This window comes from Rhea pennata, chromosome 16 (genome assembly GCF_028389875.1).
Source record: "Rhea pennata isolate bPtePen1 chromosome 16, bPtePen1.pri, whole genome shotgun sequence".
Classification (NCBI taxonomy): domain Eukaryota; kingdom Metazoa; phylum Chordata; class Aves; order Rheiformes; family Rheidae; genus Rhea; species Rhea pennata.
In genome coordinates this window covers 7,638,856-7,651,702 of record NC_084678.1, presented here as the reverse complement: position 1 = coordinate 7,651,702, position 12,847 = coordinate 7,638,856, and the positions used below count along the sequence as shown (strand labels likewise).

Below are 12,847 nucleotides of genomic sequence, written 5' to 3'. Positions count from 1 at the left end.
CCATTCATTTATAACACAACAGCAGGGCATGGGAGCAACAAGGAGCAGCAGAGCTGAGACAAACATGCATCTCATGTGATAGGAAATATGAACACGAGAAAGGCTGGATTCCTCACGAGGCTCCAGGTGTGGCCTCCAAGGTCAAGTAACAAAACCCTTGACTGAAATGCCTGCAAAACACTGCAGATTTGGGAGCAGGTGAAGTGGTAGGGTAGGCACGATTGCTCTCTTCTCAGTTGTGGAGGTTTGCATGCACCCAGTGTGTTCTGTCCCTCCCCTCCCACAACACTGGGTAAGGACAAAACTCTTCAGCTAAGAGAGAACTGTTAGTGTCCAGATGTTTCTTTTCTTTTTTCTTTTTTTTTTTTTTTGTTTGTTTCTGCTTCCTTGTAGATAGGTTCTGCCTTTACTGTTTCACCAACATCAGTTAGAGGAAATTAACAGAAACCTTGCTACCATCCCTGTGATTTCACATGCCAGTACTTTCAAAACTCCCTCTTTAACTTGGCTGGATACTTGAATTCCTTATTTCCATACACCACCCACTGTTGTCTTCCATTTCAGCATTCCCCACATAAAGAAAACTGAGGCAAGATACTTACTTAATTTGGGAACCATCTCCAGACTGTATTTCATCTCCAGTCCTTCCTCACTATGCAGTTTTCACACTTCTCCTTTTCATATTCTCTTTTACCTGTCTGAGGCTCTTTTTCCAAATATTCTTTTCCACATCTACCTTAACTTGATTGCTGAAGATTTGCATTTATTTCCTGCCCATATTGTCCCCCAAAACAGATCTTTCTTGACACATCAGTCCTTTCAAATATCCCTGCATACTCCTAGCACACTATTACAGTAGCTATTACCCAGCTAGGCCTGGACTGTCTCTCCACTAATTTTTCCTCCCTTGTTCAAGGTGCATATTCCAACCAGGTTTTATACCCTCTAACAGAAATTCCTGCTTGCAACTCCAGTACTTCCTGGCTGTTTAGTGTTTTAATCCTTTTCTCGGGTCAGCCCTGCCCCCTGCTAATTTCAGTAATCAGCTGGAATCAGATACACCAGGGAATCTCCTTCACCCTTTCAGCTGTGAGGCCACAGACTTGCCTTCTGAACACACACCTTCTCCCTCCTTCCCTCCCTTCCTCTAGAGGGACCAGACCACTCCCTCCCAGAAACAGTTCCCTCTGAAACACTTCTGCAGCTGCCAAGTTTAGGCCATGCCTTTACCCTGGGACACCAGGCCCAGTTCCCAGCTTGCTGCTTTCCTCGTGCTTGCGCCTCAGGTCTCTGTGCCCAGGAGCTGTAAGAGCAGAAATAGGAGCAACGTATGGTCTGTGTCCTCCTGAAATCTCTTCCACCCTCAGTTACTGTATGATCTATTGAAAAGGGCATGGAGTAGAGTTACAAACTGGTTTAATTCACACAGAACCAGACTGGAGTCCCAGCTTAGTGTACATGTTTGCCTGGCTGCACCCAGCTCTGAGCTGGCTGGACCCAGAGCAGCACTGGACGGGAACATCAGCATGGGAACAAATCAATATATTCCATTTGTCTGAATCATCTCCCTACAGGTAAACACCTATGACACATTAAAATTGCTGCTATGTTTGCATATCTCTTCTGGCTGCAGAAATTTACCAGCAATACTGGTAATTGCAGTGTCACTGCAATACTCAGCTTTGAAAGGATGAAACCTTGGAACAGAAACAAAGCAGAGCTGAGTCTCAGATGCTAGAGAAAGGCCAGGTTTTGCACTGAAGGATCCGGGGCTTCCCAGTCTTCGTCTGTCTTTGACTCCCTCTCCTGGCTGAAAATATGGGTTACAACCAACAGGAAAGAGCAGAGCACAGTGAACTCACATGGACACTCTCCCACCTGGGCACAGTCCCCAGCAGTACACTGAATCCCTTTTGCAATCACATGCTTTGTCCAGTAAAGTGCAGTGGGGCCGAACTTGTGTCACTTTTTCCCCATCCCTACTGCTCCCTGTCGGACTCTGTATAAGCTGGCAAGCCTGGGGAGTGACCCCCTTTTCTGTTATTACTGTGAATTTCATGCAGCGAGGTTCAGCATGCCAATCAGAATGCCAGTGTGCTGGATGCCGTATGGCTCTCCCACAGCTCAGCCTCCAGTCCTCATCCAGGCTGGGCAGCGGGGAGCTCAGATGGGAAAGACCACAGCCCTCCTGTGCTAGTAAAGGACACAGGATTCTCTTAAGAAAAAACAACAACAAAAACAAAAACCCCACTTTTCTCCTTTTAGATTCTGATTACAGCATGCCTGTCTCTGGGATCCCCTCCCCTCTCCCATCCCACCACAAGAGTCACTTGCATTTCCCTGGACAGAGCAGCACTACTTCCAGCCTGCCTTAGCTTTGACCAGGTAATTAAGTGACTGCTCCAGGTTTCAGCTCACTCACGAGATCTTGTTGGGAGGAAAAGGCTCTCAGGACCCATACATGGTGCTGTGGTCCCATTTCCCAATCGGCTTTCACGTCTGCTCATATTTTCAGAGATTGTTTCTGTTTCAAATATATGTGCTAATTACTGATATTAGGGGCTGTCAGAGTGGCTTTGGAGGAAGACCCAGCACTGGGCAGACACAGAGCCCTGGGGAAATGACATTTTTGTTTGCTGTTTGGCATCTGGTAGCTCTGTCTGCAGATCAGTTCAAGGTAAGACTCTATCTCAAAAAAAAATTATTATTAGTCAATAGTGGTTGGAAAGCTATGAAGTTAAAAAGCAGGATTAGAAGCAATTAATCGGCAGAACTGTCCTCCATGAACCAGTATTTTGGGTTGCCTCACATTGTAATGTGTAGACACTAATGAGGGAAAAAAAAAATGTATTCACCAATCCAAGGTATTTCCCAAAACCAGACCAAAACTTGCCTTATTGGTGTTTGGTCCAGTCTATGCAATACCATGATGCAAAGTCACTAGAACACGTTTTACACAGATCGAGAGTTAGGTTACAGAGAGATTCCCAAAGGGGTTCCTAACGGAAATCACTGCTACATGCGAGAATTTCTGCCGGGGTTTTACAAGTATTAGTCGTCATCTTGTTAAATGCGCTTCGTTCACCACATGCAAAGTCATCCACGCAAAGGGAGACCCAGGGTCAGGCAGCTTGGAAATTACCAGAGTATCATTTTTAGAGAGAGAACAGGAAGCCAAGAAAAACGCAGGATTTCCCATTCCTTGAGGCCTTCAGGTCAGCACGGGCCGCGCCCCTGCGCAGCCCAAACCCGAAAGCCGCTGCTCGGCACAGGGAGAACCGGCCGCCAGGAGGGCAGGCGGGCGGGCGGAGCCCCGGGCAAGCGCGTCCCGGCACAGCCTCTGCCCGCGGCAGGCGGGCACGAATGAAATATAACTGCGTGGCGGCCCCGCCCCGGGCCGCTCGCCGGCCGCTTTCCCGCCCGCCGTGAGGCGAAGCCCCGCCCACCGCCCGCGGCCCTGTGCGCATGCGCGGAGGGCGGGGCGGGCCCGCCTCGCTTCCCGGCGGCCGCAGTGGTTCCGGGGCGCCGCCGCCGCTGTCGCCGCCGCCTGGACACCGGTACGGCGGGGCGGCCGGGCGGGCAGGGGCCGCGGCGGCTCCCCGGGGACGCGGGCCGGGCGGTGGCCGCGGGCGTCCCGTTCCGCGGCGCAGCCCCCCGGGCGCCCTGGCCCTTGCCGGGAGGGCGGGACGGCGGCGGCGGGCCCGTGGCCGCGGGGGCGCGGAGCGGGGGCCCGGCTTTGCGCCTCCGAGGCAGGCTGCGGGAGGCAGGCCGGGCTCGTGGCTTCACCGTCTTGCGCTCTGCTCCATCCGCTCGCTGTCGGGTTTGAAATTCGGTCCTGGTTTTGCGGTCCTTGCAGCACGTTGAAAATTGGATTAAGCCTGCTTTAACGCCCGTGGAGTATTGGCACAAGAGCTGTAATTTTCTTACCGGTTTATCCAGTCTGTGGATTGCAGCAATGTCTTGTGTTCCTGAAGTGCACTTTTGGGAATGCTGCTGCTCCTCCTGAATTGCTCAAAGTGTTTGCGTGAGTAGACATGCTGGTTGATGCACATATTTCCAAAGAAGAGAATGAAAACTCCCCGCTGTCTGCATTCAGCGGGGAGAGTTTCTCTGAACAGCGTGTGGAGCTTGATTGGCTTTTCATACAGAATCTGAGGATACATTCATTAGGGCACATTCTCCATTTTCAACCAGGCATAAGAAATAAATGCTGGACAAATTAAATTCTTTTCTTCACAAATGAAGTCGTGCAACTTTTCTGTGTTAAAATTATTTATTTGTCTTACACCCCCTGCATAGGTTGCAAAGAGAATAGAGAAAGCTGCACGTTTTCATCCTAGGAGGAGAGAATGTCTGAGCTGTACTTGTGGCTCTTGTATTGCTGCTAGCAGGGTAGTCTCTGCTGTCAGCAGAGAAACTGGGGGCTACAGAATATAATTACATGCTTTTGTAAGTAATACTTATGATTACTAGTTTTTGGGATTGTTTGTCACGTGTAGTGCTTGATTCTTGGCAGATTCCTGCTGTATTATGTCGGGAGACAGCGACTGCACCAGGACAAGCCCATCAGCAGGGTCTCCATCAGACAATGAGTTCCTGCCAGATCGTCCAAAGTATGTTTGCTCACTATCTCCAGACCTCATTACCAAAGCCCGAGAAGAGCTCCAAGAGAAACCTGAATGGAGGCTTCGTGATGTGCAGGCACTCCGAGATATGGTGTGTAAAGACTATCCTTCACTGGGGACCTGCTTGGACGATGCTTTTTTGCTAAGATTCCTCAGAGCCAGGAAGTTTGATTATGATCGAGCACTTCAGCTTCTAGTGAACTACCACACCTGTAGGAGGAGTTGGCCTGAGGTCTTCAACAATTTGAAGCCATCTGCAGTAAAGCCTGTGCTAGAGTCTGGTTTTGTCACTGTGCTGCCTCACTTGGACCCAGAGGGACGCCATGTTGTCTGCATCCGCCCAGGTATTGAAATGCATGAATATCTTCGCTCTCTACCTTTGAGGTGTGCCTGGGCCAAAAAACTATTTCCTGCTGTCCTTTGAATGCTGGTTACTTATGCAGAGTACTTGGGTTCTCTTTAAAATTTGAAAATTCACTAGCTTGCAAGTGAATGCTTTTGTCGTTAGACAACATTATACCAATTCCTTTTCCTGTTTTAGCAATTACTGCAGTTGAGTAAAAAGCAAAATGCAGTGAGGTGAGTTGAGAAAATTGTTAGGCAATTCAAAAAAAAAAATAATGTTTAGTAACTCAAGTTGGAAAAGGTCTGCTGTCCTTCAGTCAGAAGCTTATAATTTGCTTTGACAGTAAGTGGAGAGGGGAGCCTCTAGCTCTGACTCCAGTGTAAACAGTTTTTAGTGTGCTTTTGGTGCTGCCAGGCTTGCTGCAAATCTGTTTTCATTCATTCTCCTCTTTTCCATTTACCTGCTTTTTTTCTGAGCTGAAGCTGCTTCTAATAATCTCTGCTGGGTCGAGAATGGGGTTCTTAAAACCACAAGGAGTACTGAACCTTTGCTTCTTGAAGTAAAGATGAGTTGCCATTTTTCTCTTGCTTAAGAAAGGCTGCTCTGAGCTAGGACTGTGGCTATTAAAGACTAACTTAAGAGACCAGGAAAATAAAAAAATCAGGTTTTGGAATGTGTATTGTTAGCTTATATTTACTTCCGACTTACCATCCATGTCTTGTAACCTCAGACAGATGGACACCCAGTAATTATCCGATTACTGAGAACATTCGTGCCATATACTTAACGTTAGAAAAACTCATTCAGTCCGAAGAGACCCAGGTGAATGGAATTGTAATCCTGGCAGACTACAAAGGAGTCAGCTTATCTAAGGCGTCTCATTTTGGTCCTTTTGTAGCCAAAAAAGTGATTGGAATTCTTCAGGTAAGACCTGAACTGGTGGGAAAATAAGCTTGTGCATTGTAAATGACTGCTTCTGTGTCTAGAGTTCTTTATTATGTCACTAGAAACTTAAGCATCTTGGTTTTCACTAGAAAAGTTGTAACACATCTCTGCCCAACCAATTTCTTGGATCCTTGCCAACATATGTTTACCTTTTCCTGACTTCTACATCCCCCAAATCTAAATTTGAGTTAGAAATGCAAAGTTTGAGTTAGAACAGAAAAAGTCTATCCTGCTAGCCACGTGATAAGGAAGAGAGCAGTGAATTACAGCTACAGAGAAGGTATCCTTTTGCCTGAATGATGACAAGTTGTTCTTGTCATTTAAATGGTTCCTGTCTAAAGAGTTCTCTGTCTGAAACACGTCACTTACTTATCGTTGGGTTAGTGCAAGCTCAAGTATTGCTACAAAAATTTTGCAGAGATAACTTTTGAATAGGTGTGATTTGAGGAGGATTTCCATCTGGTCCCTGAGAAGAGAGGCTGCTTCAGTGTTGGGGGGGGGGAGCAAGGAAAGCCAGGAAAAGAGACACTAAAAAGCACCTCAAAGTAGGTGTTTGGAGGGAAAGCAACAGAGAACAAATTAGAGCAAGGTATATGCACGAGCAGAGGTGTAAAAATAGGAAGGTGAAAGGAATGAGGAGTAATCTGGTCAAAGTGCAGCAAGAACTGATGATTTTACTTGTTGATCCCTCATTCTATCTGAAGGAGTGAGATGAGGAAAACTTCTCTTGAGTGGGTTCATTTTCTCATTACTTTCATTCCAGTTTTATTCTAGCCTGAGCTGGCTGTGTTTTTGTTGCATCTGTTGGGGTCATACAGAAGGATAGAGGGAACCAGGAGTTTATTGAGATGAGACTAGTGGGTTTAAGAAAAACTATAGAACTTGCATACACCTTTAAATTATGATCTAAATGTTTTGTAAAACTGCCTGAACCCATATTAATTTGCACAAACAAAGCAATGGGTGTCCTGCTATTATCAGTGGAAGCTATTAACAAAACAAAAGAAGCTGAAACTGAAGAATGCAACATGTTCATATACTGCCCATACCTTTATCTCAAACTAGCTAAGCTGCTGCTTCTGTAAGGAGCAGCTGATTCACTTACACTAGTAAGGAGAAAAATACTGCTGCAGTGCATGCATCTGCTCTTCAGCGTAAATACTGACTAGTTTCTTTGTAAACTTAGAGCTGGCTATGGAGGAAAGAAACTTCACTTAGGCATGTGGGCCCTTAATTGCTGCTCATGAGCTTTTGCTTTTGAAAAATGTTTCTGCAAGTAAATCTTTTCAATAGACATCCTTTACCTAACTTTTGTTTTAAACTGTCTTACGTAGAAGGTACTGTGTGTTCCCTTGGCACCTGATCTGGTTGTCACTCTTTTCTGACTATCAAAATGCAGGGAAGGGATCTGCAGTTGCAGAGCCTTTCTGTCTTCTGCATTTAGCATGACAGAATATTTGGAATGGCGGAGAAATAGTGCTATTAGATTTCTTTCTTGTATACAAGAACGTTTTAGACTAGCTCTGGCCCCAAATCCTGTAGTTGGGAATGTCATTTGAGCCAATCTCCTTTGTCTCTGAGGATGGTGTACCCACTTCTCGAAAGCCAGGCGGTTCACTTTGTAACTGCATCCTGATAAGGGTTAGAAATACCAGAAGTATAGTAACTGCTTAAGCATGTTTTCAGGGGAAATAAAGAACATTAGAAATGAAGACTTAATGGTAGCAGTGTGTCTACCAATCCAAAGTCACTATCTGTGTGCCAAGTTTTCCCCTCTCGTTTTTTTACTTGCAGCTCTTCTAAAGCCATTTCCTATCACAAGATGCACGTCTGTTTTATTGACTGCAAGGTGACTTGGGAGCCAGTGGGTTGTGCTGGCAGTCAGGCTCAGGAGAGTTTAAACAGAGAAAGATGGTAAATGCTTTTTAAACTGTACTATAAAAATCTTCTTTACCCTTCAGGATGGATTCCCCATTCGAATAAAAGCTGTTAACATAATAAATGAGCCTCGTATATTCAAAGGCATTTTTGCAATCATCAAGCCTTTTCTGAAGGAAAAGATAGCAAACCGGGTAAGGATTTGTATCATACTAATACTAATGTTAATGATAAGCTCCTTGCTTGGCACATACATGTAAAATTTATTGAGAAAGTTCACACTGGAAAAAGCTCGGTGCCATTTACTTGGTCTAACTGTCTCTTTTTGCCTTGTGGATCTCTTTATTTTTTTAAAATGTGCCTGTTGAGGAAATTCTCCATGACAGAGAGAAGACTTTGAAGGATTTAATATTGCCATAATATTAATATTGACTTTAGTACATATGCTACATACCATTCATTTGATCTCTGGGGTTGGATTATCTGGCCAAGGTAGCACTGGTTTGTTTAAAAGGTAGTATAACAGGAAATGCTGTGTTGCTCTTTCCTTGCTCTTCTCCTTCATACCAATGTCCAAGGCACTAGTGTTCTCACCACAGGGCTGCCTCTACCTGCAAAGGATGATGCCTTTCTCCACACAGATAAGTACTTCCAGTCCTGTGAATGAACTGGACACAAGCTAAAGTCACATGTTCCACACAGAACAGCAAATCTAGAGCCCCTCTTTCAGGGATTTAAACTGCACTAGACTTCAAATGTCTCATAGATGTGTCTAACTGCACCTGCCCCGTGCTGTATGCTGCTACTTGCAGTCATGCACATAAAGGCATCATTTTTAATGTTGGCTCTTTAACTCAAAATAAGCCATTGATTGTTTTAGTAATATGTTGTAAAGTGTTTAATATGCATTATTAATGCTTTTGTTGGCTTTCTTTAGTTTTTTCTTCATGGCTGTGATCTGAATTCTCTTCATCAAAACATTCCTCCAGTGATCCTTCCTGAAGAGTATGGTGGTACTTCAGGGAAGCTGGACATCTCAGCATGGAATGAGTTGCTGCTAGCATCTGAAGAGGATTTTCTACATGATTTCTCGCAGCTGGTTCTCCCATGTGACAGCTCTCCCCATGACATGCTAGTGAGTGGGGATGCTGATGAAAAGCAGTGTGACGATTCTCTGCGAGGCATGAAACCTCAACTCTATTACTGTTATTAACCAGCCAGTGAAGGGAAGCCTCCCAGCACAGTTAAGACCTCTTGTACACAGATAAGTGATGTTGTGAACTCTGCCTTACTCCTAAACTTGCAGTTTAGGAACAGACTGCTGCGGCACTTTACACTGTAGAACCAAAGGAAGCTGAAAAGGGCACAATGGGGGCAAGGCAGAGTTTGTGGAGGATAAAGAAAAAGAGCACATAGCTGCCAAGCTATCTAGAATATGTTGTTGTTAACCTGTATGTGAATGATGCAAACTGGCATATTCCTCCTATTGATAAAGACGGAAATATACTGCAGTAGGATAAACTTGATAGTTTCTCTACTCACCTGCAGGTGAAAAGTAAAAACACTGATTTACTAGCTTGGTGATCATCTCTTCCCTTCCCTCCCTTCACCTTCTGAAAACACTGATAATCCAAGACAAGAAAACTGCTTTTGCACCTTGCAAATGTAGTTCTGTCACTGGAGATTGCTTAAAAAAGTAAAGTCTGTGCTCTATCACTTGGTCTGGATTGTGAGTTGGCTTTTCAGGAATATCCAAATGAATTTTGGTTCATATTAATACAGAGTAAGAATTTCTCATCCATGAATGTCAGTGTGGAGATTTTCTATGATACTTCCTCACAGAAGGAAGACTTATACCTGGCTGGACTGATTATTGCAACATTTTTATCAAACCTTATTACAAACAGATGCAATCTCCATTTTCAGAAAAGAGTAGTTTTTTCAGATCAGGTACTAAGGCTTTCTGATTAGATACAATTTCAAGTTCTGAGGTTCAGGACCAAATAATAATGAGCTATGTTAGTCACCTTCTCACATTCAGTTGCTCTTTCCTTCAGCTGGTTGTGATAAGGAACTCAGTAAGCAATCCATAAGTAGAATTTGTAAGGAGGCTTTGTAGCAGCTGGCATATAATGTATAAAAGGCAATATTTCATGTAAAAAAGCAAGGTGCTGCTTTAGCTGTGTTACTTTGGCAGAATTTGAATTCAAGTCTTTGTGAAACCAAATGCGGACAGGGTATTTGAAAGCACATACATAGATTTCTCTGGTGTGGTAGCATTTTGTTTGCTGTGCTTGTCTACTCTTTTGCAAAATGTTACAACTTTGCTTTCAGCTTTGTTGACCTTGTTTGTCTCTGGTGGTTGTATTCCTGTATGAAGTTAGACTTTAACCCCTCTGTAATATTTACCCATAGCTTGTGTGCCTATGCTTTTAGGTCCTTGTCTAGAGTCAGAACCAAGACTACAATATCAAGTCAGAATAAGATATTCTGTGTCTGAATAAGCTGTTCCCACTTCCCAAGTTCATTCTGTTTGATAGTCTTGAATTAGAAATTAACTCTCTGCACACTCTTTGCACATGTTTTTCTGCACTAAACTAGTGCAGAGGTGGGAAACCTCACTAGGAAAGAAGAAAAGCACACCGAACTATATCAAGGTGAGATATTTCACTATTGGTGAAAAAGAACAACCCTTCTAACTGAAAGCCTCATCCCCACAGCACTTTTTCTAGCTGAAATCTTTATTTAGTGCCAAGTATGATATAGGTACCAGTTATGTTCTGTAAATACAAAGCTATAACATCTTGAGGAGTTGAGACATTCATTTTTCATAGTGCCAAACTGTTTTGAATGTCTTTTCCTTTCAGTCCCCTTACAGCACGATTATGTTGCCAAAAAGCCCTCCACCACCACAATAATGACTTCCTCACTTGGCAGCAGACCTCATCCTGGGACAGGGGGGTGGCAGATGCCAGGCTTGTCGTTCAAGCATTATAAAAAGGAGACCAGGTTTGAAAAGGAAGCAAGCATGAAGCTTTTTCCTGGATGGCAGTTCATAGTTTTAATGGGAGCAAGGAACTCATCACTTCAACTGTTTTAGAACATAGGTAGGAAGATAGAAAAAGTCAAATTCCTAAAATGAGGAAAATTTCTTCCTTTATAAATATTACTCCTCTTTGACAGCTATTACCTTAAGTGCAGAAAAAGACACATCATTTTCCCTTACTTAGGATAAGGCAGAAATGCACTGCTAGCCACTTCTTCCTCATTTCTGACCAGAATCCACTGCATATTTTGCAGAGATTAATTCAGTTCTTTGTGCCATCTAGCAAGGCATTAGCACAAAGCACCAGGACTTAAAAAAGGTCCCAGACTGTTTAATGGTCAGAACATAGAGACCAATGTTTATATTGCTTGAGTGCCTATTAATTCCAGCCACCATGTACAATAAAAAAAAAAAAAGAACACTTTACCTCTAGGAAAAGGTACAACTGGCATTTGATACTCCTTCATTAATTTTGCTGCAAGTTTTGAAGTGGTGGTATTTTGACAGCTCACTTAAGTACAGCTACTTTGATGCTCTTAAGGTAACTATTACTGGAGAGGTAGTTTGAATATTCAGACTTCTATGTAGTATCTTTAACAAAAGAAATCAACAGGTGTTTAGCAGAAGGCTGCCCCTGAGGAACATCTACAGAAACCAGGCCTGAGGGCCTTTTTTCAGGCTTTTACATTCTCTTTTATGCCTGAAATGATAGGCAAACTAGATCCATCTACCCTACTTTCTCTCCTGCTCACAGAAAAACTAAAGCAGTTGCTTGAATGATGTACACTTACCTATTTTGTTTAAGAATGAAGTTGAAAATAGCCTGTTACACTCAGAACATCTTGTTCTTAAAGCTAGATGCTTTGCAGTTTATATCAGGATGCTGGAACTAAGCCAGGTTTATCTGATCAACCCTTTAAATATTACTTCTAGATTTGCCCTTTTTGGCTTTAGAACTTAAGTAGACAAAGCAGCATCTTCATTCAGCTGCATCTCTAACCCTTTCTAGGTTTTTAACTAGTGCTTAGCTTGTCTTACAGAAAGCACAGCTGTCTTACATGCACCTGACTCCTAAGCTGAAAGTGCTCTTTGAGTTTTAGCACTTACTAGGAAAGAAGTCAATTTCATCCCAGAATTCCCAGAATTTCTTATGTCAGCATTTGGAAAATAAACACTCTCTTTATGTAGAGAGTCTCCTTACCTGCAGGTTAAGAGAGTAGATAGGAAAAGCTCTTTACTTTACAGGTTTTTTTTTCCCACAGCACTGAAACTTGATGTGATTTTTTTTCACTTGAAGAAACTTTTAACTGATTCTAGAGGTTATAAGCTTTGCCTAGCTAGTACCTAAGCCATTCCTGCCAAATTCAGCACATAATAAGAGGGGCAGCTGAGGCTTTGGCATTACATGGGACAAAACTTAGCTGCATACTGTAAATAAAAGTACTTGAATTTATACTATTACAAATGGGTGTTACAAACACTGAGGTATTTTCAGGAGAGTGGGTGTGTTTTGTTTTTTTTAATCTCATTTTGGCATGAGTTGTTTAGTGTTGTTCAAGCTAATAATTTTGCCTTCTGTTGTTTGTGGGCCTAAAGGTGTTGGGTTAAGTGTACATCTTATTTTGACAAAATTTATTTTTATATTGTATTTTATAAAATACAAGTGGTCAAAAAGTGTAATTTTATGATGCATGATTAAGTAATTAAACACAGTATTGTAATTAAACACAGTATTGTAACAGCTGCTAATTTGATGCTTTAAATATGTTTACCTTGTACTGCCTTGTGGTATTTTACTGTAAAAGCAGATAGCAGCATATACTTAGGTGCCACACAGTTGCAACCTAGTGTAACTGCCACAGCCTTATACTAGAAAAGGTGTGCTTTTTTTCTACAATACTAAATTTTACTTACTGAACAACTTCAAGAAGGTGGATTCACTGTTCAGAGAATCTCAGGGAATATGCAGTTTGTTTCAAAAAAAAAAAAATATATATGTATATAGTA

The 12,847-nt window shown here is 43.0% G+C and overlaps 1 protein-coding gene across 3 annotated transcripts; it reads left to right on the top strand.

The window, feature by feature from the left end:
- The first annotated feature begins 3,516 nt into the window (after nt 1–3,516).
- TTPAL (alpha tocopherol transfer protein like) lies at nt 3,517–12,634 on the top strand. Of its 3 annotated transcripts, none has more exons than XM_062589631.1 (5): nt 3,517–3,557; nt 4,517–4,969; nt 5,702–5,895; nt 7,878–7,988; nt 8,732–12,634. In XM_062589631.1, exons 2-5 carry the CDS (start codon nt 4,531–4,533, stop codon nt 9,005–9,007), a joined length of 1,020 nt encoding a protein of 339 aa, XP_062445615.1. In that variant the 5' UTR covers nt 3,517–3,557; nt 4,517–4,530; the 3' UTR covers nt 9,008–12,634. The 3 variants fall into 3 exon arrangements, with proteins under 3 accessions (XP_062445615.1, XP_062445614.1, XP_062445616.1); XM_062589630.1 differs by lacking the exon at nt 3,517–3,557 and adding an exon at nt 3,733–4,024; XM_062589632.1 differs by lacking the exons at nt 3,517–3,557; nt 7,878–7,988 and adding an exon at nt 3,733–4,024.
- Nucleotides 12,635–12,847: the final 213 nt, after the last annotated feature.